The 27,995-nt window shown below is 38.8% G+C and overlaps 2 protein-coding genes across 10 annotated transcripts in view; one reads left to right on the top strand and one right to left on the bottom strand.

Annotated features, from left to right (window-relative positions):
- Window positions 1-1,597: 1,597 nt before the first annotated feature.
- Window positions 1,598-27,430, bottom strand: ZGRF1 (zinc finger GRF-type containing 1). 9 transcript variants are annotated; one of them, XM_065062279.1, is made up of 30 exons: window positions 27,294-27,430; window positions 26,680-26,798; window positions 26,034-26,165; window positions 25,842-25,922; window positions 25,656-25,712; window positions 25,020-25,205; window positions 22,475-24,662; window positions 22,087-22,169; window positions 21,284-21,382; window positions 20,685-20,858; window positions 19,876-19,981; window positions 19,683-19,789; window positions 19,327-19,477; window positions 17,713-18,371; window positions 16,036-16,174; window positions 15,315-15,499; window positions 14,680-14,867; window positions 13,990-14,129; window positions 12,663-12,809; window positions 10,541-10,655; window positions 9,533-9,792; window positions 8,214-8,373; window positions 7,436-7,513; window positions 6,408-6,555; window positions 5,365-5,492; window positions 4,912-5,035; window positions 4,300-4,476; window positions 4,026-4,160; window positions 3,091-3,352; window positions 1,598-1,900 (listed from the first exon to the last, which is right to left on the bottom strand). In XM_065062279.1, the coding sequence occupies exons 3-30, from the start codon at window positions 26,052-26,054 to the stop codon at window positions 1,785-1,787; spliced, it is 6,414 nt and encodes a 2,137-aa protein (XP_064918351.1). In that variant the 5' UTR covers window positions 26,055-26,165; window positions 26,680-26,798; window positions 27,294-27,430; the 3' UTR covers window positions 1,598-1,784. The 9 variants fall into 9 exon arrangements, with proteins under 9 accessions (XP_064918351.1, XP_064918357.1, XP_064918353.1 ...); XM_065062285.1 differs by having other exon boundaries at window positions 22,922-24,662; XM_065062281.1 differs by lacking the exon at window positions 20,685-20,858.
- The window catches only part of LARP7 (La ribonucleoprotein 7, transcriptional regulator), a 29,493-nt gene continuing 28,918 nt past the window's right edge, over window positions 27,421-27,995 (top strand). The window contains 1 exon segment of the mRNA XM_065062289.1: window positions 27,421-27,650. The gene's annotated coding sequence lies outside the window, so the exon portion shown is untranslated.

The following is a 27,995-nucleotide window of genomic DNA, read 5'->3' as shown; positions in this document are numbered from 1 at the left end:
ATTGAGATTTTAGGGAGCTGTAACAGAGGTGTCAGCAGTAATTTAAAGGCGCTATTCACGCCTCCGCTGCTCCTTCTTTTTTTTTCTTTCTTTTTATTTTTTGTTGGCTCCTTCGGTTACCGGAGCGGGGAGCGGACGGGCCCGGGGACCCTCCCGGTGCGGGGCCGCGGGTTCCGCCGGGCGGGCGGCGCCACCTACCGGTGTCGCCGCCCGCCCGGCGGAGCCCGCGGCCCCGCGGTGGTGGAGACAAGGGTGGGTTGACCGGTCCCCGTACATAGAACAATTTCCCCTGTTAAATAGAATCATTTCAGTTGGAAGAGACCCTCGGGATCATGGAGTCCAACTGTAACCTAACCTAACTCCAGCACTAAACCCTGTCCCTGAGAACCTTATCTAAACCCCTCCAGGGATGGTGACTCCACCACTTCTCTGGGCAGCCTGTTCCAGTGCCTGACAACTCTTCTAGTGAAGAATTTTTTCCTAATACCCAATCTGAACCTCCCCTGGTGCAACTTGAGGCCATTTCCTCTTGTCCTATCACTCGCTACTTGGGAGAAGAGACCAACCCCCTCAATGCTCCAACCTCCTTTCAGGCAGTTGCAGACAGTGACAAGGTCTCCCCTCAGCCTCCTTTTCTCCAGGCTGAACAGCCCCAGCTCCATCAACTGCTCCTCATCACACTTGTGCTCCAGCCCCTCACCAGCTCCAATCCACTGACTGATCCTCTCTCAACCCACACACATTTACTTATGTAACGATGACCTCAACTAACTTCCTTAAAATAAGCTTTCCCTCTTTCCTCCTTATCCCTTCTCTTTACATCACCCTGGGCTAACCCATGCCACCATCAGCTCACGTGCTGTATATCTTCTGACATTCAGCATTTCCCACACTTTCAGTTTCTTTCCAGGGACAACTGCATCACCGAAGGCAACAAGCTTGTCACTAGGCGGTTCATTTTGAAGCTGCATAAAAAGGAAGTGGAAGATGACTTGGAATAAGTTCAGTACCACTGGGATGCCTGTTCTGTGGCGCCTTCCGAGTGCCTCGGAGTCTTCTCTGGAAGAAGCTTAACAGCATGGCAGCATCTTGAAATTTTACGATGTCTACACTTGGCCCACTTCTCCCCACTGTTCATACATTAAATGAATGAGCCTCCTTTATGCACCTTTGACACAGCCTACGGACAAACTTTGGCTGCGGTAAAAATGATGAACTTTCTTCCTTGTCAGAGTTTCTGACACAACAGCACTTATTTCCTAAACAAAATCATTCCGCTTTTTCTGTAGTTTTGAAACACAGCTGAACAATCTTATCCTGGAGCCTGTAAAAAACATCTAAATACAGGTCAATCCGTTCTTGTTTCATTTTGCTGACAACCAAAGATTTAACAGACCAAGGACATGTAATGCCTAATGACTCTGGTTTATTTTTCCTTTTAATTGTTTTAGTCATGCTCCTTCCTAGATTTCACAGATTTGCAAATACGCAAGATGGCAGAATTGTTCTAAGATTGGATATACACGTGATATCCTATCTGTAGAATAATAAAACACTAATACAATGAGGTACTTTGTAAGCATAAAAAGGATTTCAGTTATCAAGCAAATAAAGTTACTTTATTCATTTTCAGTCATACAAACAAGGGGTCAAAACATTAGTACCAGTGCACTGAGATACAAACAAAAATTTCCCACATTAAATATAAATATTAGATTTGCAATCATTCTGATAATTTTTATAGACACGCAATTAATATTTTCTTCATAAAATATGTGCAGATTTTATTTCTCCCTTTTCTTATTCTGTTCCTCTTCCTTCCGTTTCTCCAAATAACACTTAAGAATGTCATTTAACTGCTGCTCACACTGGCTCACGTGTTGTAATCCATTTTCCCATCCTAAAAGCAGCAAGAAACAAGATAATTACATCTCACTTTACAGCATCCGTCATGTAATTAGCCTGTGTTGATGAGAACATCTTTTTCCCCAAACCTATCAAATGGCTGTAATATTTCTACTTTGAAAATGGTTCTTTAGAGTTCAGCGAGATGTTTCCTTTGATGGCAACCAAGTAAATAAAATAATTACTGTTTTGGCACCTATCCTGGCGGCTTTAGAGACTGAGCACTCCCGCTGCAGTATCTGCGAATCCCCAAAAGGGGATGTGCCCCTCCACAGGGAGCTGCAGTAGCTACTGGGGAGTTGGATTCAGCCAGAGTTTATTGAATGTATTTTACAGAGCTGGACACTATCCCACCTTCCACTTCTCTACTTCAGAAAAAATCTCCAAGGGAAAACTTATGATGAAATTTAACTAATGCTTTGAGGTACCATGAGGGGGTTTGGTTCGTTTTAAGCAGGATTAGCTTTCAAGTATATAAATACTCAATTACAGTAAATTTCACTGCAAATATGGAAACTATGTACAAAACTTATTTTCAAAAACTGTATTTCTTTCTGTGGTCCAAAAAACCAAATGTGTATTCACAACAGTGACCTGTAAACAGAGCAATCAGGAATTACTTGGTAGCATCAGCTGATCTCCAGTAGCATTGCTTTTTTTCCTGGCAGCTCAAAATGTATCTTCCAAAACCAATGAGCCTCTCAGTTGCAGAAAAACACTATGCCTTTTTCTTTATCGAAATACTACCTATTCAGAAATATTACTGTATGGAAGAATTTGTCTATAACTTGTTTCTGCCTGGGTCTACTATGTAAAAGCAAACTGGGAAAGGACTAGAAATGCAGTAATGAGTTTCAGCTCTCCTCACCAGTGTGCTCTTTGCATAGCATTTGGTGGCATCAAAAGAGGAAAGAGAAGTCCCATTACTGGATAGCAAATACTCTTCAAGTATAAAAACAGTTGGCAGATAAAACTACAAACGTGCAATTTGCATGCTTGCAAATATGTGCATTTTCCTGCAATATACTATTTTTGTATGTAAAGAATATACTGTGTTTTATACAGCATGCACACTGTATTTATTATGTAGTATGTGTAGTGTATATGTATTATATAAAGTACATCATATATAATTTTAAAAGATGAGCTGCATAAGTTTGAAAAGAAAGGAAAATAATATATTACCTTTGCAGTGACAAATTACTCTTCCCCACAGTCTGTTCTTACTTAAACAGGCCAGATTTCCAACAATCAACAAATGCCTCTTTGCTCTCGTTAGTGCAACGTTCATTCTCTTTTCTGAGTCTATGAACCCGAATTGTCTTGTTCTTACACACGACAAAACAATTATCTCCTTCTCAGCTCCTTGGAAGGCATCTACAGTGGACACCTGGACGGCTTTGGTTTCAAATGCCTCCGACTGTACGCTGCTAAGCAGATTCTGAATCTGTAGGCGAATGAATACGGATGGTGATGAGTTGTGCTATTCATAGTGTCACTTTTCTTGAGCAAAAAAAACACTCAACAAGTCTGAGTTTACACAAGATGCGACCTAAGAAAGGACAGAGTGCAACGATAGCAAAACCTCAGCAAATCACAGGAAAATACTGCGCAATGAACCTGTATTTGGTGACATCTCAGCGCGTTCAGTGTGGCACCCAGTGCCTTGGCATACTAATCACAGCAGCCCATGTCATGCTGTGGGTGACCAGGTGAGGTGAAACTCCAACCTTGCTAAGCAGATGCCTCCCCTGTCTGTCCTTATCACACATACCTATTTGTAACAGCTCCTAATTAATTTATGAAAATTATGCACTATTAAATTTGCCGATTTTCTGAGTGTTTATGTGGAAGGGGAAAAAATTGAAAGTTTATTTAATCATATGTTTGAATTAAAAGATTTTGACTAATTTTATTGGAATTTTAAAAAAACAACAACAAAACCAACAAAACAACAACAACAAACAACCAAGAAAGAGAAATTATGGTAAACTCTAGTTTGTCTGTCCAGCATTTGTTTCTCATTTCTAGCTGCCTCTCCCCAGTTGAAATGGAGCCAAGGTTTAGAATGAACAACCACATAAAAGAAAACTCTTTCATTGATGCTACATTCTACAAACCTTACACATCTGTGATTTATAAAGAGTAATCACACCAATTGCAGATCCTTCTATTCCACTTGCAGTCAGAGCCTGGATGAGCTTGACTGTAAAATGAACTTCTGCCATGTTATAAAAGCTGTTGTCTCTCTCAATCTGGAAATAGGGAAGAAGATTTAGTTCTCACAAACAGCTGTTAAAATACACAGCTGCACAGTGAGAATGCAAACAAAAAAAAAATGGAGGCAAAACTACAATATTGACTTTTTTATATAAGAAATGTTTAAAAACTTACTTGCTCTACCCCATTTACACTATAAAAACACAGTGTTGGAAGCCAATCCAATAAGGGACTTCTGTCATTCGCAGAAACACCATCTATCAGATTTCCTTCATAGAACAGCTCGTTGGCTATAGCACTAATAGCAGGGTGACATCGGTACTGTGTCCGAAGAAGTATTGTTGTATGGCCCTAAGGAATGATGAAATATAGATAAAGCGTGACTAGGAAAAAGAAACACTAAATATTTTGCTGTGTGAACTGGGTCAAACAACAAATAAGTGGAAACAATTCCTGCAGTAATTTGGCTTTACCTTTATTCACTTCAACAAAAATTAGAACAAATACTGCAGCCCTGATTCTTCTACCTGGATTGAAAACTGTACATAAAGATCAGAAAGCACAGTTTTTCAATCCATTATTTGTTTACATTTGTTATGCTTACAAATTTCCATATACTGTGAAAATAACGTTTACAGAGAAATGCACTATAAAGGAATCTGCTTAGTTAAAAAACAGGCTGAGAAACTGATCCTCTGACATCTAAGTCAGAAGTCTTTCAGTGACTTCAGTGGACCTGCTGTCTCACCTTCCATCTTTTCTAAAGATGTGGTTAGTAGCACGTACCATTAAGCAAAGCCGGTCAAAGAGCGTCTGCTCCAATCCCTTTTCATGAACACTCTCTGACCCTTGGATAGCTGGTGGTAGTTGCTTAGGGTCTCCAACAAGGACTAGCTTTTCACACTGAAACCTAAATGAGAATGTTAAAAGCAAGAAAAGAAGTTCTAAAATGGATGTCAAACTATTCAGCACAAAAGTGAGTGCTGTATTTATATATCACAGATTGCTTTCCATCAGGCTGCTGTCTCCATCACCCTCTTTCCACAGTTAAAATTACATGGTAACTCAAGGAAGACACCTAAGAGCAGGCTTCAATTTGAAATTATTCTTCTTGCTTTCTGAGGTGAGACCTCAGAGTTCATGTTGTTAAAAAGACATGCAAGTTTAGCAATTATTTGAGGCTGAGTCACTGCTAACGAAAGGTGATTCCTCTGCTGAAACACAAAAGGAAGGTTGTACCTTGCAATAGGAAGGAGAGAAGCAGGTTCAGTCATTTGACTGCACTCATCCAGCATCACTACAGGAAACTTCAGAGTATTCAGACATGGGAACGGGCAGGCAGCACAGGTCACTCCAACCACTTTTACCTTTGTTATTAGTGAGGGGAAAATGGGTAGACAAAAAGTTAAGATCATTTAATAGTTAATCTCTGAGCAGTACATAACTATAGCTTCAGCAGTCGAATACACCTAAATTAATTTTTAGCAGTTCCACTTCAAGCTATGTCATACTTGCTGGGTCTCAAAAAATAAGTTCCAACTTCCAATAATTCACAGATTTATGTATTTAAAGACCAGCTCTGGTCTGGTACAGAGAGAGTTCAGCTTACACAATCCTCCAAAACCTTCAGAGCCCCAGCAGCCAAAGTGGCAGCAATGACCACTAGGAATAAGCACAAGAAACAAATTGCTTAGATCTGCCTTCTTATAATTGCTCTACAACAACCTGGGATTTTTTGAATCTGATACTGAGGAAAAAAGGCAAACAGCTCGTAAGATCAGAAATTTAGAAGCAGTAATTTTAAAAGGTAATACTTGGATCAAAACTTACTTAAAATATGTTTGGAATGTTTTGCCTTCTTGTCAATTGCTACTCAACTCTAGGGTAGATATAGTTCAGTTCTTATCTTTTATCTTTATGACTCTATATATTGCAGTTCCATGGTGACAGTGCAGGCTAGCTGTGCTCAGAAATTTTTCTCTCCCCACCTTGTAAACTAGACTGGTAATGTTAAATCATTGCAATAAAGTTCAGAAAGGGTTTCCGACTCACAATATATCACTAAACAGGAACTGCAAGTACAACTCAGACAGGTCATACACAGGTAAGACACTAAGCTATACCTGTGGAATCAAACCTGTCCCAGTCTTCACATTCATTTTACTGTTCGAAACTTTGTCAGCTTGGCAGACATGAGAGGGGATTCCTAATTTCTGTGTGCTGGCCCTTGTGGATAAGGCCCAGTGAGTCCTCACTTTCCCATCCCGTCACTTTGACTGTACCTGTTGCAGTATAGTTTTATTGGTCCCCAGTTTATGTTGCTCAATGCTCTTCTTTACATACATTCTTTCCACTGGAGTTAAATCTTCTTTCATGAGAGCAAGCAGTTCTTTTAACTGCTCATTTTCATTTCCTGAGCCAGCATGTAAACTTCAAAAAGATTTAATACCTTGCATTACAATGATTGAAAACAACTGTGCTTTCAGTGCTTAGTAAACACTCAATATATAAAAATAATCATACTTTATACATAACAGTATATCACAACAATGTCCTAACTTAGCCCAAATCCAGCTAAGACAGACTGGTATAATATCTATTTTAAAACTGACCCTTTATCCCACCAGCTTCAACCCTGCCACCCCAATCAGAGCCATACATGTAGTAAATGACTTCTCTAACCACACAGTTGATTTCAGACTGGAGTAGAACCAAGTAGAAGTTTTTCATTCCTATACCATTTTATACCCTTGGTATGCGCTAAGGAATGGAAATTTAATCTTAGTTCATCTTGATCTGTACTTCACGCTCTTGAATTGTGTTGAAAGTTCTATGTAGATTACTTTTAAACAGTTGAAGGACAAAGCCCCGAACACTTCAGATGTATATAGCAAAGATAACTTGGGTAAGAAGTACAGAATTCATGAGATGTTACCATTAATTCTTTGAACATCACATTTATAATTACTTCCTCCTAGTTCTTATCACTACAGTAGTACATATATATATCTCAAGTCTGCCTGTTTTACTTTTCCTTCTTGTGTAAACTCCCAAATTTAAATTTGTAACTGCCATTATTTGTTCTTCTCTACTACTTTCCATTTAAAGGCATTAGCGCTATTCAGCAACAAGTCAAATTGCAAAATCAAGGTAAAATTTCTTCATTGTGCAGGAGGACTGAAAAATAAAAAACCTGAGAGAGATATATTACATTCACATTTTTAATGACTTCAAAATAGTGATTTTACAGCATACATACTATCACGAATCTTAGAATTACTTCTCATCCCTCAAAGATTACGATTCTTACCTATAGGGAAGAATTGCTTTGGTGATTTTCCTTATACTTCCCACTCTGATAAAATCCTCAAATCCAAGATCAAGCAGACTTCAAAGAAAAAGAGACGACACACGGAAGTGTAAAAATAAGTTCAGAAAAGCTGTAAAGTTCTGAAAAGGCTATCGGACATATCAGAACACTGAAGAACACAAAGTTCTGCGGTTTATCAGATGACATAACTCAGGCCACTATTCAAGTAAACCAAAGTAAATTACCTCATTATGATTTGTCTCAAAAATGCTCAATACCTTTAAGATTCTCCTTTCATTAACAGTCTTCCATTTGTACTTTCCCTTCCTCCGTTTATCCTTCCAAACCATAAGTTTTATTCCATGTTAGCCTCTAACAATTTCTTTTTCTCCTCTTGGTATTTGCTGGAGCTTCCCCAGTCGGACTCTGTGCCTTTCCCTCTGCCTCCATCCCTCCTTCCTCTGCCCCTACTCCTACTCCCCAAAGCTTCCCAAGCAATCCTACTTTCTGTCATGACGCATCTTAATAGTAAATTTGACGAGAGTAGGGCCCAATATTAGTCTCCGAGAAATTTGTGCAGCTAGCCTTACAGTCTTTTAGCATATGCATGCTGTACAAAGGAGCAGGGTAAAATTAAAGCCCTCATGAGACACCTTCTAGGGAAAGAATCCAATCTTTTTGAAGTGTTATCCTGGAAATATCAACACAATCATCTTTATCGTGTAAGTGCATCATTGTTTTTGGAAAAAAAGAGTCTGTAAAAATCTTAGTAACCTACCCCAGCAGAATCCTGTCAACGGCAACGTTAGTGGAAGAAGCAATCAGAAGTTTCCATGGAGCTGGCCTTGGACCCTCCGTAGCTTCGCTGCTTTCAAAGAGCTGTACTAGGAACAAGACTACAACAGACAGCAGATAGCTCTTTCCAGCTCCAAAAACACCTGGTATTTTGGAAGAAAAAGCCAAAGTTACAAGTGAAAATTTTCTAGGAAGTACAGTCTTAATCAATTGTTATAACCTAAGTTTGTCATATGAAATATTATGCTGTGATTCCTGTAAAAACATTGCACACGCTTGCTCCAGCAGCTCTAAGTATTCAGGTGCAACCAGTTGGCTTACACTTTGCATTTACTGCCTGCAAGAAGTTGATAAAAAAAGAAAGGAAAAGGGTAAGTTAAGGTATTTTTCCTAATTTTTCTGGTTTAATACATGCATTACTTGCTAAGGTGCCACATCAATACATTAAAATAATACAAGTCCCTGCATGCACATCCCCCATGTCCTTCGGTACAGAATAAGGAATTTGAGGGATTATTATTCTAACTAGATCGATATGCCTGGCAGCCTAACAAAAGCTCTGGCAATTTAAATCTAGTACTATCTGTAATAAGAGTGTTACTATTGTTAACATATTTACTTTGACAAGATCTGAAAATGTTTATGGTAACTGCTTCCCAATACAGATTAAAAAAGAAAATCTTGGAACCAAGATGTTACTAGCCTTTTTGTGCATCTTGAAAAGGGGTAAAACAAAGAAGGAAGTATAAAACTGCAAGGAATCACCCATAAGAGAGAAAGTAATATAGGAAAGCTAACATGTGACAAAAAGAAATAAGCTGAAGACACTAAATAGCTCTTTGTGCATAGATCTTGCTGGGAAAGAACTCTATACTTATGTAAAATCCTGCAAAAAGGAGAATGCAAATGCAAGGATGAAAAGCTCTGTGCTGACAGAACAGATGTTATAATATGAACTCCATTATCAGAAGGGACTCATCCAGTAAATTAATTTTGAGAACATGCTTGAAGCAGGTGAGAACAGCAGTGTTACAAAAGAGTTTAAAAGGATATTCCATACATATAGGCAGTTTCTTCAAGCTCATCTTTTGTGCTGTATTTAAAATAAGGCAACATTTACCTAGACATAAGAATCTCCCTTTAAGTCTGCCTGGAATTGTAAATATATGATTAAGGGAACAAGTCTACTGTTTCATCACTGAGAGAAGCATAGGAGTATTTAAATAACACTGGCACTACATATAAATTAGAATTTTTGCAAAGATACAGTAGCAGCAAATTTCACAATTATTTGCTATATACCACGTATGATTGTGATAGGGAAGATCCGATGTTCTTCCACTGCCTTGGTATTTTCACATGAGGTCATCATCTGAGCTATATGCATCAGCGATGTAGCTTGATCTGGGTTCAACGAGAATGTTTGGATCATCTTTTCAGCTATTTCTGTTGCCACTTCAGTGCTGACAGGTCCATACATCATTGTGCGTTTCAAGCTGATGGCAGGTGGAATAAATTTTCTTCTGTTGACTCTATTAGTGGCATTTTCAGAAACAAAATTCCTAAGAAAATACAGATGTCAAAAGTTGCGGTATAATACTGCATATGTATAATTTGTACCTCACGGTCCTGATATTGTTACTCACCTGACACTGAAATGCTGAGGCTTCATGATTAACACCTGACATAATTAAAAGTTGCTGCCCCCGATATACACTGCGTTATATATTCCTGCCTCTTATTACTTCCCTGATTGAACAATGTGACTTACTCTAAGGCCGTGAGACTGACAGAATTAAGAGTGGTAGGAGAATGTGGTCAGAGGTAGCAGGGGTTCATTTTTATACAGTGAAGCATAAGCAGCCTTGGAAATATTCCTATATTGCTCCAGTTCTCCAAGAAAATACTTTTAGGTTTTGTGTCAAGAGACTCTAAAAATCAGGAAGGAAAAAGAGTTCCACTGAACCCCTGTGAAGCATATACACTGATTTAATAGAGATCAATCAGTGGCTGTACTATCAGTCTAATGATCATAATAATGCCCAATATTGGTCTTTAGGTTATAAAACATGGGCTGCAGGTAGCTTTTAAGAAATAAACCACGTAATCCCAGAGTCGGAGTTAAGCAGCAGATATATTTTCAGTTTCATGTAAATGAAAATTGCACTGTCAGTAGTTCATTCCTTGAGCTTTTACACTTTTCCTCATCCACTTTTCCAACAGGGCGAACTCAATGGTGCATTTGTTGTTTATTTTTCTGTATCTATTGACATATTGTACATTCCCAGTATCGCTCAAACATTGACTTACATTTTTAGCAGGTATGGGATTAGTGGTAAAGTAGATGGATTGAAGTGCTCCTCCAGATTTCTTAAAGATGTAAGTTCACCACTAGCGTTACAAACTAGTAAGGCATGAACCACCGCTGAAAAGGCCACAGAAAAATAATATTAGGAAAAAATTAAATTAGCCAAAATTTCAAATGAGCTAGATAAATGAATTACAAAATGCCAAGAGAGTAATTAGCCCACTGTAACGGAAATCAAGTTAACCCAGTTGCCATGTCTGACTGGATTTTATGGATGAGGAAGGACCTTTCAGCCATTCTTTTCTAAGTGTGTTGTTTTGAAGTATTTGTGATTCCAACATTAGGAACCACCTGAGAAAGAAGTTTAGATAAAAATCCTTACTTGTGTTAAAAACAGTCGAGGTATTTAGAAGGCTTTGGAATTTAAGAGTTGAATTTCCTAAGTAAAATTTCTATATCACAATAGCTAAGCAGATGTTTTCTTTAAAAAAGACAAGACAGGACCATAAGAACACCTACAATGGGCCAGACTCAAGTTCCATCTAGCCTGTTTCCAAAGTGTACAAAAGAGAATGCCTGGGGGAGAATATAAAAACACAACAAGTATTTAACTATATTTTTCTGAATTCACTGCCAGTTTCCTAAAGTTCTAGGGACTGGGTATTGCCTAAAGCAACAAGAGATTTCTAATATGTTCGATAACCCACATGCCTCTATTTTGATGTTGTTTATAGCTGCAAACACCTATACATTACTTAAAGCTTTATTTTCATAGAACTCAGACGTTTGGTTTGGTAATGGTTATAGAATTATAAAATAATCTGTATTTAGGATCACAAAGAAAATTAGGAACAAAAACTTCCCAAGAAAAATTAAATGTGAAACCATGTGATTCAATGGCATTAAGACTGAAAAGCTATATACGAACACTTCTAGAACCTGACTGCTTGGGAGATTCAGTCCTGCAATTCACACACAGGGAACAAACAAAACCAAACCTCCAATTGCATTAGAAGCCCGTGACTTTGATAGCAAGCGTGCCCACAAAGAACTTGTGTGCCATTGTATATTTTTAGCCTTCTGAATTACATTCAGAACTGCAGTTTAACGTAGGCTCACTGAATTGTGTTTTGTGGGAATGATGACATGGAAAGCCTAAAAAGACTGATCTGTTGACTTCAAACGCTCAATTTACCTGCCTAAGGTTAAGTGTCATGAATACAGCTTTTTGTGATCAAGCACACATTTTTCACATTGCATTAAATGAAATTAAGCAGAGGTATATTATTACTAGCTCCAGAATCACTACATAATGGATTCTTCATCTCTTTTGTTTTAAAACAAACAAAAAACCCCAAAACTTTAGCTCAACTCAACAGCAAAGATAAGAAACTTTTGCATCAAGTTTGGCGGCATATTTGTCATTTTTCTGTGAGATAACAGCAGACCCACAGTTTCTCCCTGCACTTCATGCCCACTAATCTTATTGTTTCCAAATCACTGATGACAAATTATTACAAAAACACCCCAAACAAAAACACCAAAAACCAAAAAGGATGGTTGCAACTTACTTAGTAACAGCTTGCTAAAGAATAAAAAGGTCAGTGGTTCATTAAAAAAATAGGTTTAGCAAAATTTTCTTTTTTAAAATACAAAGGTGAAGATAACTAAAACTAGACAGACTTGGGTTTTTTCCTGAATTTTAAAACACTGATTCATTTAGTCATTCTAGACTGTGGTAACAAAGCCACAGAAATTAATATCAGGACAGCCAAATCACAGATTTAACACATGGTTGGTTGGTTGGTTGCTTTTCAAGGACAGTAACAACATATTCCTTTTACCTACACTCTGGCAGTTAATTTGCATTCTATGATTTACTATGTTATTTATACTATTCTCATTTCTTCGTCACCTATTTAAAATTCTTACCAGTTACTTTACAGGTTTAATTACATTAAGTACTGTACTCAAATGGCATATTCAAAGATACAAGGAAAAAAATACCATTAATAAAATAACGTATTAGATTTCAGAAACACTAATCTCATTCTTCATTGCTGGCCATATTTTTCCCTCAATTGTCGTTTCCCACAATTCCTAATTATTTGGTGGACAACTTACTATTTGATCGCCAGTTTGAGGGGCAGTAGCCTTTCAGTGGTAGTAATTCCACTTCATTGTTGGAGGATGGTCCAAAGAAAGCACTACTTGCAATGAAAGTATCAAGAGTATCAAAGTTCAGAGTCTTCGAAACAACCCAAATATCATCTGTCAAAATAATACAGAGTTCTCATAAACTTCTACTGTTGGCTTTTAAAGAAAACGAAGCTGGACGAAACAGCCCAGCATTTACTATGCTGCAAATGAAACCATTGCTTATGTGAAAGTATGGGTATTAGAAAGTTCTAAATAAGTGTTAGTTCAGTTCTAAAAGAATGAGTAAATAATTAGCAATTCTTCTAGTACTTACTGTCTGAAATTGATGGTAACTGTAAAGTTATCTCCTGATGCACTTAGCATCGTTTGGCTTCTGACAAACCTGAAGTATTACCCATTTTGAGAGTATTTGAAACAAATCATTGGAGTATACGACAAATGTAGTTAACCACCCTTCTGCAAAGAACAGCGAGTACTGAAATAAACATACATTTTCCCTTTCCTTTCAAAACCAACACATATTGGAGCCTACAAATGTTCTATTTTATCTGGCACACCTGATGAGATTAAAGCTCATTACGCTATTCCTGTACTATACATTGCAAAGCACAGCAAGGGAGATTTCAAAGTTAGGAGCAATAATGGTACATCTACATTTGCCTGTGACAAAAACGATCAAAAAATTAGCCATATACAAGTAACCCAGCCTATGCAGAGCTTCAGAATTTAAAGTTTAAAAACCCTGTCAGAAGGTTTCAGAGTCTGTGCATAAAGCGTACACAGGCAAACTTGTTTGTTTCCGCCTAATTTACATCACTTTCAACAACAAAGTGAACAAACCGTGAAACCGATGAGTATCAATTAAAAGATTACTGAAGTGAAACAAACTATGGCGACTGTCTGGATCAAATCACTGAATGTCCTCCAACTTTGTGCTATACAATTATTTAGAAAAGATACACAACAATTACTGACACACCAACTCTTACACCACGTTTTCCTTAAATCTGATCTATTTGAATAATGGATTTCCTGAAGCTTCACTATTCACGGATTTAATACACTCCAAACCCAAGGACATAGAATTTACATTTTTCTAAGGTAGCTGAACATTTATGAGAAAAGATGAATTAATAAGATACTTTATTATCCTCCTAGTATGAGAATTGAATTATCAGGGTTGTCAGGAGTTTGAAACTGGATTCAGTTTTTCTCTTTAGATTACAAATTAAAACTTTAAAAAGGCACAACATGTCACAGACAATTCTTCTGATGTTTAAGATTTGCTTACCTTTGCTATAGAGAGAATAATGCTCCTTTCTGCTTAGTTTGAGGTATAACTTGGTTTTGAAATCACCATCAAATCTGGCAGGGGTATTCATAAATTTCTTGAATTTACTACACCGCTGTGTTTGAATTTCAAAGGCTTTCCTGTTAAAATGTAATTATAAGAAAAAGTATGTAAATAATTGGCACATTTTGGATTCACCACCAAAATAAGAAAGCTCCAGAGATAGGAACAAGTTATACAGCACAGATCTTGGTGGTTGTTCATCATCTTACCTTGCCCAGTTTTAAATACATTTATCTCGACTGCAAAATACTTAAATTGTTTCCCCTACAGTTTAGCAGCACAGAACAGCCTTTGATACAACCTCTAACATTAAAACTAGAATCACTAAGAGAATAAATCATAGTCTGTCCCAAATTCTCTTATGAAAGATTAAATGAACAGCAATTCAAATGCAACAGTCATAATAGATTTTGTTAAGCTATGGATCAAGTTGCTGTAAGCAGTTTTGATTCCTGCTTAATCCTTCACTAATTTGGCTTTTACATTTCTATATAGGACTGTAACCTGTTTAAAAGTAGTTAAGCCAATGTTTCTGTTAAATGTTACCAAAATCCAGAGTTATTGAAATACTTATAAACCCTGCAATTCAGAAAGCACTTGTGAAAGGTGCACAGCATTTCAGAATACCTCACCAAAAGCTGGCATTGCTCATAGAGAGAAATCTTTTGACTTCTGAGGTACGTCCCAACACTTTTTATATCATGAAGCACTACACTAGGTCTGAGTTGTATCTGTGCAGGGGTCACGTCTTCTAGCCACTTGAAAAATGAACACCGCTCAGCTTTTGGGGCATCACAGGCATAGAACAAACGTCCCTAGGAAAGAATGGGGGGAAAAGGACCATTAGTACATGAAAACAAACAGGCAAAAAAAAAAAAGTAAAGCAATGGACCAGTACTTAGCTGCTATAGAAATAATCAGATAAACACCTGTGTTTTCACCGTTTTTGGCTGAAAACACAAGCGTGTCCCAGAACTCTGTTTCTGAACCCAGTACGTGTAATCATACCTCACAGAAACACCATATAATCAGAAAATTATAAATTCAAGTCTTTATATATATAAAGCTGTTTCTGTATGGGGAGAACTAGCACATCAACAATTCTGGACACCAGCAGATATTACAGCTGAATTCAAAAGTGATCTTTACAACACATCACTTTGACTTGTAATTGTAAATCATACAGAACTGCATGTAGTTGTTCACAGAATGTAAACCAAACAAACACCCCAACCTGTATACAAACAAGGAATAAACAGCACCTTGTTTTGACCTTCTTTTTTAACCATAACAAGCTTAGCAGGATGCATATGACTGCAGAGTGGAACGCAGCTTTCTTTGCTCTCACTTTGCCCATCTTGCAATGAAGTGTAAAATGACGTATCCACTTTTGAAAGAGCATTGTGTAATCTTTGTGACAACTCAAACAGTATTACGTTTAAATGCTCTTGATATAGAAAGGAGAATAAAAGAGTAATTAGTGAAGCCTTAAAATGGTTACATATGTATGCAACATTCAAACAAATACATTTTCATTTGAAACTTTCAATTCCAAATCTACATAAAAATATTTCATCTGAGTCCTAAAAGAAACCAGGTGACCTGCATAACTCGCATTTTGGACCTGCAGTTAATTTGTTCTAACTGCCTTACTTTCATTCAAATCCCATTTAAATATACGACTCCAAACAATCCAAACACTAAACAACCGTATGTTTGGGGAAAAAAAAAGGGGGGGGTGTTTAGATAGGACTCTAATGACTGGTACACTCACACAAGGTGATATAGTTGAACAGAAGTGGACTGATGTTTTGGTTTTTCTTTGCTCTCGAGTTTGGATATGTCTATACCCCAAATTGCAAACAGTTGTTGTAATAGATGATGTTGTTGGTGATCTCTCTCCCTCTCACCCTTCTTTGGGAAGCTTCAGAAATACACTGTTCAAAGATTCCAGCATTTTACATAGCATAGTGTTAGACGTACCTGTCAAAGCAGCTTTAAAAATCTGTTTGTAGTGAACATGAGACTGAAACACAGTTGGTATGGAAATCTTTCTTTTAGGAAGATCAGCATTTTTTACTTTATCCACATTAGGAAAAAACAACTCAGAAACTGTTATGTCCTAGAAAACAGAAAAACAAACCATTAAAACTTGCAAAACCCTGAATGAGACAAATTTTGATAACTGGCTCCTGTACAGATGTCAAAACCTATCCAATTTCCTCCTCTATTCCTTTTTGCTTTTATATATTGTGCTCTTGTTAATAAGTACAACTAAATAAAAAGAAAAAAGAACAAAACCAACACACACCACAGGGCCTCATTTTGCAAGCAGAAGTTTCAAGATGAAGACTGGCAATGAAGAATCCATTTTCTAAAAGCAAAATACAAACCCTTTTCTCCACAAATGTTTGCAGACTTTTAAAGTACAAGAGCGTGTATCAATAGGACTGCCAACAGCAATAAAATTAGGTACACCTGGAGCTACAGCACAGAGCGCTTGGACTGCCATTTAGAATATACCGTGAAGTTAAAGTTTGCCCCTTGACAAACAGCCTGCATTTATAACAACACAGGCAATACTTTCAAAGGCCTTAAGAGTAAAATATGTAGTTCAGAATAATGTTTTTAGCCCTAGGCATGGCGAAGGAGCACACAAGCCACATTTTTATCACCATTTCTGCACAGAAATAAATCCATCTGATGAAACTATAGCAAAGGTACCACAGGCTAAAGAAGGAAGAAGCAGAGTAGAGAGCTTTGGGAAAGAGTGGCACAGCACAAGTTATCCTGTGCCTGCCATCCCTGAGGAGCTTCTTCCACCTACCTACACTGCAGTGGCCATCATAATAACCCTCTTCATAAGCTTTTAAAAATCCAATATATGTGGATAATACAAATATATAAACACACACAAAGTGTATACCACTGTGTATAAGAAATATACCAGTTATTTCCACACCTCTATTTCACATTAATATTTTACCGTACAGTTTTAAAGAACTAGAAAACACAGCATACAAAGTTTGTGTCATCATTATGTCTCAAAACACACCCATTTGACAACTTTTACAACTTGACTTGTAGTTGTTTTGGGTGTTTTTGTTTTGTTTTCCTTTCCCCAGTTTACTCCATCAGCTTAAGACAGTCTACTGGTCACAAACAGCCGTGTGAATTTTCTAGATGCTTATTCAATGTCAGAACTTACTTTTCCATGACTGAAACTGAAGGAATACAAAATATTTTAAAAGCAAAGGCTATGCTTTGAAGCAAGATATGGGTGTTCATCAAAACAATGCTGGCATCACAATTAAGAAAAACATTTATCGAAAACAAGTTCTTACTAATTTTAGATAACAAAGCAGCCCAACAGCTTTTATTTCATCTTCCTGCCATCAACATCCAGATTAAAAAAAATCCAAACGTGGCACTATATGTGCCAATGAATTATCTTTACAAAGTATTAGTCATGGCACTTAAAAAAATACATTAGCAGCTGCTGTTGTGTAGCTGAGATTCTTTTGTGTTACTACATATGTAGAAACATTTCTTCCAATCATACTGATAATATCTTGCAGGAAAGCAGATAAATGCAGTTACTTTGTCCAGAAAAATGTGTTTCTGCCACTTATAACTGTATCTGCTTGACCAGTTACACACCTGGACATCTCCTGTTACAGCGTGGCAGCTCAGATGACTTAAAACCTTTTGTGTTGCTTCAGCCAAAGGTGTCTGACTTAAGTGCGGAGAAAGTAACTTCCTCTCTGAAATCAAATCCTGGTTGCTGGCATTTGCACAGCATTTACCAAGCAGGCTCTTCGCTGTCAGCAGAGGTGCAGAGCCGGGAGCACTTCTATTCACAGCGCTGCTCTCGCCCGTGTCACCCTGCAGCATTCCAAGGATGCTCTGAGCACAGATGTCATCAGTCCCTTCCCCGTCGTCGCTGTTTTGAGTTATCAAGTCACACTGAGAACTGTTTTGATATTTTAGCCACTTGCTTTGTCTATATTGTGAAGTCACATTAGGGACCACTGGTTGCACCGATTTCCTTTGTCTGTCTTCTGTGTACTCTCCAAATACAGAGGTTTCATAATTTCTGTCCTCCGGGCCAAAAGCACTAATAGGAAATACCGCTGACTTGTTGCATAAATTGACTACTGAATAGCCAAAAGACTGCTGGACGTCCTCACTGTCAGGTGGATAAACCGTGTCAGGAATCTTCTCAGTGGCAGGAACAGTGACAAGTGGAGTTCGTGTTTTAACAGTGGGTTTGAATCCTGAGAGGCTGCATTCCTCTGGAGAGCTGGATTTCTCCTGTGCTGTAGGGCAAACACATCTTACAAGCAACTTGTAGCACTTATGGACGTCATATTAATTTCAGATGAATACAAAAACTAAGATAAGCAAAGAATTCTCAGTTCTTCCTTTTATACATCCTGTCTTCTAGTTAGCAAGCTGTTTGTATCGTGCCTGTGCAGTACCACACTGAATTTCCACATGAAATGAGTGATTTCAACTGTGATTCTTTTAATACTTAAATCTCTTTATTCAGAATACATTTCTGTAGGCACTCGATTTGGATAAAAGAAAATGTCTGATAGAAATTATTTAAATATTATTGTGCTTTGGAGGTCATTAATATGATATTTTTGGTAGGTCAGTGACAGCTGCCAACTGGAAAATGAACAGCTTAACATTTGTTCCTTTTTCCAAAAAGATCACCCACAGAACTGTGTAAATTAATATTAATCAACATGGCTCCTAATACCACAAACATCCTTTTGACTAAATTCACTATCAAGAAGAAATGACGGTCATTGATGGGTGCCAACTGGAAATGGGTCAGAAGAAAGCTGAATATGGAAGAAAACTAAAAGCAGTTAAATAAATTAAAACATTAATATGGATTAGAAGCTTAGTTTACAGCCTGTTTTCCCCCAAAAGTCAAAGCTAATTTTTCTTTCTACAATTAAATCACACTACTGAAGTCTCTTTCAGGCAAATATATCTGGGGAGGGGGGCATGGAATTCCAGGCTAATTCAGCTAATTTGGAAAACACTGTTTAAAAACATGCTTAAAAGAAGTGACATGCCCCCCTACGAAAAATGTGTAACAAACACAAATCAAACTCTGTAGTTACCAAGACACATGTCAGTGTATATCAGCACCCGGGGTAACCATCTTTTATAGTACAAGTCATTGATCTTCAAAAATCCTCAAAGATTTTCTAGCAAAAAGATGGTAAATTGCAAATATAAACTATAATTTCTTACTGAAAAACAACTCTGAAAGTTGTGGTTGACTTGGTAAGATCCTGTGTACCAGGGGCTCCTCAATATCTCCAATAGTTTCCTCAGATCCTGAAGCTGGAGAGACTGTAGAGTCTGGATCAAGTGAGGAAGTCGGTTCTACTGATGAAATCAACTACGGATGCAGAATTAACATGTCAAGTGAATGACTGGAAAACAAACCCTTCATTATAGTTCTTCTGTCACTATTGTCTCATAGTTCTAAACAACTGAAATGTCTCTCAGAGTTGAGATGAAACAGTTTCAAAAATAAGAAACTGCTACCATGAACACACATGAAATAAACCCCAAAAGATCTAGAAGAGACGGTCAATTCTCACCATGTCTGGTTCCCACAATGTCCACTGTGTTTGTCTCAAATCAGAACGTGAGGGTGAGCCCAACATTGCCCGTGGTGGAACTTCAGAATTCACGTTCAATACCAGCGCTAGGAAGAACACACAAAGGACACAGGTCATGCAGAATAATTGTTCTGAGGTAAATCACTGCCATTCCACTTATGCTTTCACTTACAGGAGCGATCTATTATTGACTCTTTACTAATGTTAGACTTCTTTTGAAAATTCTCTTCTCTGATAAAGTCGATATCATCCTCATGAATACTTCTTGGACCTGGAGGCTTCACCAAAAAAGTACAAGCAAAAACTTTTTAGAAATCAATCTATTTATTTTCTATATAAATATTATCCTTGTGTGAATCTTATTTCTAAATATTATTTCTAGATATTATTCTTCAGCATCTCTAGCCCATTCTGGAATTAAAATATGAAATATATACTTTTTGCCATTATTTTAAATACTGAAATATATACTGCATTGGAAAAAAGAAAAAATCTTTTATTTAACATTGCACATCATGTTTGTTTGCATCCAGGAGGAACAGAATAATAATCTAAGAAAGTTAGTTTTAACTCTTGGTTTGGAACTCTAACAATTTTATACCCAATCTCAAATTCAGTTGAGGTGAATATTATACTGCTAACACCAGCAAACAATCGTTACAAAAGCCCCTTGCCAGTCTTCTCTAGAAGAAATCTTTCTTGTTTAACATCACAAATTATGACCATGCAAATGTTTCAAAGTATAATAGAACTGGTCAGAGGGAAAAAAACAAGTTACATCTTGCTAATGTATATTCCTATGACAAAGACGAGTAAAAATAATTGTCTAACTGCAAAGTTTTAACCACACAGCACTACATTCGGTTCTCAGTGATTTTGATTTGACTGTAGTATTCTAAAAACGAACTCTCTTTTCTCCTACATTTACAGAATACTTTTTGCACTAACGTTAGTAAGAATAACTTTGAAAAATTGTTTTACCTGTCTGAAGTCAGAAAGAACATAATTGCTTGAAAACAAGGGTGACAAAAATCTCTCAGCTGCAAATTCCATATTATCTGGGTACTGCTGCCATCTCAGCTGTGAGCAGGGAGCTCTCAACATCACCTCACTAGCTGCTGATCCCTTTACTTGGTACCCTTGAAATGCAACAGGCTACACAATATATTGGAATTGTCATTAACTGAAAAGAATTACTGTTCTGGAACTATGCACAGTCCATAAAAGTACTTTCCATACATGCAATTAAAAAAATCTGTTGGAAACTGCAGAAAAACAAAACAAAAAAAAATCTGTGCTTTTGAAACTCTCTCTTGCACTCTGCAACTCAGCAGCAATGCAGTTTTAGCACAAATCTCTGTCAACAGAAAACTGATATGCTGATATAGTATGTTTTGTCTTATTTTTGTAATGTAAAATTTGAGTTTAAAACTTCCCCCACACAAATATACTAAAAAGTGATGAGAACCTTATTATGAGACTGGTTAAATATTACAACTTATCGTAATATATTGCAAATAGTAAACCATTGAATTGAAATTTAAGAAACACATTATACTTCAGTTCCACTGCAATTGTACCTTTGGGTGACAGTCAGACATCCTGGGGTCTCTTTGGGCTGCAGCTATTGGTAGAATACTTGCCTCTGTTTTCTGTAATGAATTGTCCACACAGTTGGACTGCATATAAAAGTATCAAAAACTAATTAGTCTAACAGTTTAATAACCATTTAAAGTGAGAAGTCAAGCTAAGAAATCTCAAGATTTTTTCCAAAGACCTGATGTGTTTATACAACAGAGAGTATTTTAAATTACAGCCTTTTTATTTGGAAGACAGAACAATACATGATAGGATAAGAAACTGTGATTGCTGCTCAAATGGGACAGGAGAAAGAAGAATTTAATCTAAAATTTTTCCTTCACTTTGGACAGGTTGAATGACAACGACTGTTAATAGCCCTGGACAAAAATCAATGTGAAGCACCAAACACAAAGAGATTTACCCACGTATTTCAACCGAAGTGCCAAAATCCCTAGGAAGGCCATGTATTCAAAAAATAGTGAAAGAAAAAAACCAGTTGCTAAAATAAAGATGTGGTAGGGAAGCAGAAGTACCAGACATACTGATGTTGTGGTATTAAACATAGCTAGATATTACAATTTGCATTAAGTCTCTTGTCATACACTTAGCCTCCTGAACATTTATGGGCAACAGGGCCTGCAAGAGGGCATCTTTTGTTTATTACCAGCTTCTTAGTTGATATCTCTAAGCAATTTCTAGCTCAGCCTCCACAATTTCATAAACCAGGAACTGTATTCAAGAAGCCTGGTGGAAAATGAGTTTATTCTGTGAAGATAGATATACGTAGTCAAAACTTGGTTACCATAAGGCCAGAAGAATCAAAGTATGAGCATGAAGATGCCTGTATACTTTCTGAGTAATGCATTTCTGTAAACTGTCTTACAGCTACAAGAGATAGAAAAGCATAATAAGTTACAGTTACAGCATTCTTTTTACATTAAAACATCTGAATATTTACTGGGCTTGCAAACCTTACCCGTGCAAATAATTGCACAGTTCAGATTTAACTGAACTAAAGCAAACAAAGACACAGACTTAGAGCCCACATTGTTGCTTTAAACACTAAAAACATAACACATCCCTCCAGAAGTATGATTTCTGAATATCAATTGTCCATCAGGAGAGATAACAGTAGAGAAGTCAAATAGGTAGTTACACAAAATTCACTTGAAAACAGAAACTGACCTAACCTTCATCTTTCACAAGGGGTTCAAAGATCTCTTTAGAAGTCTCTGCTTCATATAATATGCTATTATTTTCCTCCATCTTTTCTAAGCTTTCTAATGCTGTGTTATGTTGAGTCAAAGCTCTTAGGAGGGTGATATTATTTACCAAATCTGGAAGATTTGATGAGTTTTCAGCCATTGCCCTGCTTTTTAGGCAATCCATTCCTATTATTTCACCTTTGCTGGCTTCATGAAATGCATTTATGCTCTCTACATTTTCAAACTCAGTTTCACTTATTGCTGTTTCGTCTGGAGATGAACGGCCTTCTCCTAAAGGATAAAGAGAACTTCCGGAAATGAAAGTATTTTCTTTATGTGAAATGCCAAATACCTTTTGATGGTCTTCTGTGATATATTGGACTGAGCCACAGCTAGAATCAGATTTTTGTGACAAAGCCAGCAAAGAACTACCTGGTTTATTGTCATTACTCTTGGTACCCAAGAGGTGTTCTGAACCGACATCTGGGGACTTCACACATCCAAGCTGTATAATATCATCTTTGGTCCTTTTCTCCATTGCAGAAATTATTCTGCTGCTAGCAATGCATGAAATATTCTCAGTTTTCTCAAACATACTGGTTTTAGGGTGACATTCATTAACATTTATGTCACCAGGCAAAAGATCAGAGCGCTTGCTTTGCATCCATGGCACACCATTAGCGGCACGTGCTGCACAGCCATCAAAATCCTTCTTATTGTTTGTGGCTTCAGTACTTAATTGACTTTGATTAATCTCTTTTACATTGTATCTGTCATCCAGAAGTCCCATTTCAAATCTGGTCTGGTTTGCAGAGTCTTCTGCAATTCTCCCTGGATCCCCAACACTGTTGTCACAAAGCTGAGATGGTATATCCCCAGTGCAGTGACTTCTGTCATTCTCTCCATCAAATGTTGGACATTCGACGACTTCTTTTTTACCGTGTGTCGTTACTTGAAGTCTCAACACGGCACTTTGTGCTACATCTTCTGCCTTTAAGCAATCTTGACTTTGCGAGAGTATGTCTCCTTCAGTGAGCTTTTTCACATCTCTTCCACACAAGTCTTCATTGTCTGTGTCATTAAAATCAAAAGCCTCCGTTAGATTGAAGTTAACCTCCATCACCTGTTCATCTGGACCACAGTCATTGCCACACGGACTTAATTTCTCTTTTACAAATCCAGTTTCAGTCAACAGTACATCCACAGAGAGCTCTGGGTCACTAGGCACTCTTTCTGAGTTTTGTGTTGGCTGAATATCACATTGCAACTTGACAGATGAATTCTCCCTAAGACTGTTACTCACTGAATGCTCCCTGGACCCAGAGAGAGTTTTTTCAAAGGTCATTGGACTTGCTGAACACGAAATGTCTCCTGAGGATGGGACAAACTGACTGTCACTCAACCTACTTACAGTGGATTCAGGTAGGAAGCAACTATTTGTATTGCAGGGATCTTGTAAATCTTGACTTAAATTATTTGCCTTTTTGTCATGACTCTGCCCTGTGGTTCCTTCAGTTTGTTCAGCTGAATTTAGAAGCATTTCAGTATTCCATTCCTTTTTATCATTTACAGTTCCCTTCGTAAAAGGCGGGTGCTGAATATTTTGAATGAGTCTTTTGACAGGGTTGCCTGAAAAAGCTGGTAGGATTGTGCTGGTTTGGTTATACAAACAATCTGCATTTTCTGATGCCTGAAACCTAGAAACACGTTCTGCGACTTCAGACGTGGCTTGCCCTCTGCATGCTTGTGTTGGTTTAGACTTCAGAAGCGCTATTATCTGTGCCGTGCTCCTGATGTTCTGTGACACTGTCCTGTGACTGGCAGTCTGACTGCAAGATTTGCTATGCCCAGTCATTAGAGGAGATTCTGGCTTCATGATGGACTGATCAGAGTTCCGCTCCTCTGTTTCCTTATGTCTGTCAAGAAACGGAGCTGAAAGCAGTGAGGAGATAGACAGGTGTTCTCCATCATTACCAGTACACGCGCCATCATTAAAGCGTGCAGACAGATCTGTTTCTGTATCCTTCTTGCAAATCGTAGAAAATAAAGGAGAGGTAATATAAAACTTGGATGGAAAAGTACCCTGACACTGCTTAGATAAAGGCAATGTTGTTTTTTCTCCATCTTCCATTGTTGATATTTTCTTTTCAACTTGACGTGGCCCTTGGAAACCCTAGGAGAGACATTTTAAATTAATTCTACTCAGAAATCAACTTCACATTTTGCAATCAAATGTTGAAAATGGGGCACACTCCACAAAAAATATTCTGGCCAAGTGGCACATGATGATTCCACAGATGTTTAGAAATAATCTTAATCCCTTGTGATTTTCACTGCAGCCTTAGCATCAGCAATCAGATAAAACAAACAGATTTAGTAAACTTTGGGAAAAATAGCAATATGTTCTGGCTTACAATTCCACAGAAGCAGGGAGACATCATCTGTATATTTACCATTCATTCAAAGATGTGCCATTTGTGTTTTAAAACGCACGTTAGCATACGACATAACTCTTAAAACAAAGACATACTGTAAACTTCCTTTTCAAGCCAACTGACAGAGGTCTGGGAGGCAAAGCACCGGGTTTGACACCATTTCTAGCCACTGCTGGAGTTTCTGCTTTCCTTGGCTGATCTTGGGAAGGTTTTTCATTCACTTTTACTGCTTCAATTGTGATCAGATATCGTTCACTTTCTAAATTATCTCCAGCATTCACCTAGAAAAGAGAGAGCAGCAGTGTGTACATAACAGCGCTATATAAGAAAGAAGAAATCTTCTAAATGTTGTGATACTTATATGTAAAAATTTCAGAAATACATAGGTGCCATATAAATACTTAATTAAAATGTACAGATGCATAAAAATATACAGATACTAGAAAAGACTAGCACTTAGCTTCAAATCATGCTTCCTTAATATATCACTATAATACCCTGCTTTTATCCCAAAAGAATAAAATTCCATAAATCTTCTACACTAGTTCTGGAAAAATAATAATAAGAAGACTTATAAATAAATAGAAGCTGCTTTTGCTTTCCATTGTTTTCATTGCAGCAGACTGTCATATCCACAATAAGAAAAATACTACCTTAATTACCAAGCAAGAGTTTGAAATGCTTCCTGAAACACAAGCCACAATCATAAGCATACAAATAAAAAATAATACCTGAGATTTTATAAAAATACTCTCCAAACATTGTCCTTTATCATCAAACAAGACAGCCTGCAACAGAAAAAAAAACACAGAATTTTAAATAACTAATTTTATTTCGCAGATCAACTAGATTGCCACTGACAGTCCAGCAGCAGCAGATGATATGAGATATGATGGTATTAAATCTGAGTTGTTCACCTTATTTCCACCAGTTCTAATCCTCAGAATTCCATCTTGCCACGTTTTTGATTTTTTCATTTTTTGGTGAGTGTATAATACCTGTTTTAAGTGTGTAAAATGTTGAAACAATAAGTAAGAAAAGAATACAGCAGCTATAGTGTCTGTTAACTTATTTCTACTTAATTGTACCCAGCATTAAAAATCACTTACAATAAATTCTTGAGAAGCCATTGCTCTGGCAATACAGTTGTCCAACAGCTTATTTCACAAATAGTCACATCTTCATACAGCCTGAGAGACGGGGAAATGTTCAGAATCCAGCAGAGTTGTGAAGGAAATGTCCTGACAAAAACCAGATACCAGGTCATTTATTTTTCTTCCTCAAAACAAGAGAACTAAATGCAAGACAATATAGAAACAGCAGGGTTATCGCTGATGTGGGCATTTTAAAGAGAAACCTTGAAAATTATCTAACACAAAGACTACTGGTAAAAAAATGGCATTTTTATAGATGCCAACTTATTTTTTATCTTTCAGGGGAATTCATTTCAACGAACTACCGGCAACTCTGAAAACTCCAATGATCATTCTGCTATTCAGAATTAATAAATTATCCCAAACGCATTTACTTGCGGCAAAAAAAATACCATAGGAGCTATTAACAGAATAATTTTGTCACAAGTTCATGACTCTGGACTTGGTCATGCATGCTTAACTCACATTGAAGATAACGGACTCTCAAAACCAGTTACCCGCAAAGTCCACCCTCTTTACATATCTGAAGTTAGAACACAATAACTTTTAAAATAGCCTGTGATAATGAAACCAAGAGCAAATCACTGCAAAAGCAACTCACCTGCAGGAGCTGTGTCTCGCAGCTGCATGTACTGGCTTATAATCGGTACTGCAATTTGCATCAGTGTTTATTTAGAGACCTTCATTTGCAACCTTCGTGAGTTCAAGCCATTAACAGCACTGCAATGGAAACGGTCACAAGAAATCACTTAAGGCTGTCAGCTACTCTGACGTTACAGATCACTGAGAAGCAGTTGGTATTAAGGCAGAGATATTCACACCGTTTCTTATGGCCGCCACCTTCTCGGCAGTCCCCAGGTGTGTAATAAGGTGGGACACCTAGAAGTGGACGTGCTTAAAGGACACAGAACTGCTCCTTTAGTTATTAGGAGCAGCTGGGTTAATGTAAACACTATAAATTAATAGTGACCCCCGTGGGAACAGGAATCCTGCCAGCCCATTCACGCAAACTCGCTACTGCTGCTTTCCCCACGCAGCCGGGACGGGACCGCTGAGCCCGACAGCCGCCGCCACCCCCAGTGACCCCGACCCCCGCCCGGGCCGCTCCCTCAGTGCTGCTGCGGCAGCAGACACGACACGACACGACACGACACGACACGACACGACACGACACGAGGGGCTGCGGGACCCAACAGCGGCCCCACCCCGTCCCACCTGTTTCGGACACACGCACCGCCCCGCCGCGCTCCCTCCCCGCGTTCGAAACTTCCCGCCGCAACCGGCGTGACGTCACCACGCGTCGCCGGCCAGCGAGGAAAGCCCCCGCCGCGCGCGCCCCGCCCCGCCTCTCCGGCCGGGAGGAAATCACGTGCGCGGAGCGAGGCGCGGCCGCCGCTCCCTTGCGCGTGCGCGGGCGGCGCCGCGGGGCTTTTCTCCCCGTGGGAGCCGCGCGTCGCGCTGGGACTGACGGCGGAGCGGTCCGCGGAGGGAGCAGGGCACGGCGGCGGGTGCTTCGGCCCCGGTGTCCCCGCGGTGACGTCGCCTGGCGAGCCCCCGCGGGCGCGGCGGCAGGTCAGTGGCGCGCGGCGGGGGGCAGGCGGCGGCGCGGGCCGCTGCCGGGGCGGTGTGGGCAGGCAGGGGGCGCTGCCGCCCGCCTCGCCTCGGGCGCATGCGTAGGGGGCGCCTCGTGCGGCGGGGCGGGGCGGCGCGGCGGCCGTTGGGCTGGGGCGCTGCGCGCGGCGGGCGGTTGGTCGAGCTCCGTGAGGGCAGCGCCGCTTGGTGCCCGTCACCGCGACCCGGCCTCCACTGCAGCGGCCCCGGGCCCAGGCCTGGGCATCCCCTCCCGCCCAGTGCCCGCTCCTTCCCCAGGCTTCCTAACGGCACTGCCCCTCGGCCTCGCCCCCGGGGCTCTGCTGC

This window comes from Columba livia, chromosome 4 (assembly GCF_036013475.1).
Source record: "Columba livia isolate bColLiv1 breed racing homer chromosome 4, bColLiv1.pat.W.v2, whole genome shotgun sequence".
NCBI lineage: Eukaryota > Metazoa > Chordata > Aves > Columbiformes > Columbidae > Columba > Columba livia.
The sequence above is the reverse complement of the archived record's forward strand: the minus strand, read 5'-3'. Positions and strand labels throughout refer to the sequence as shown.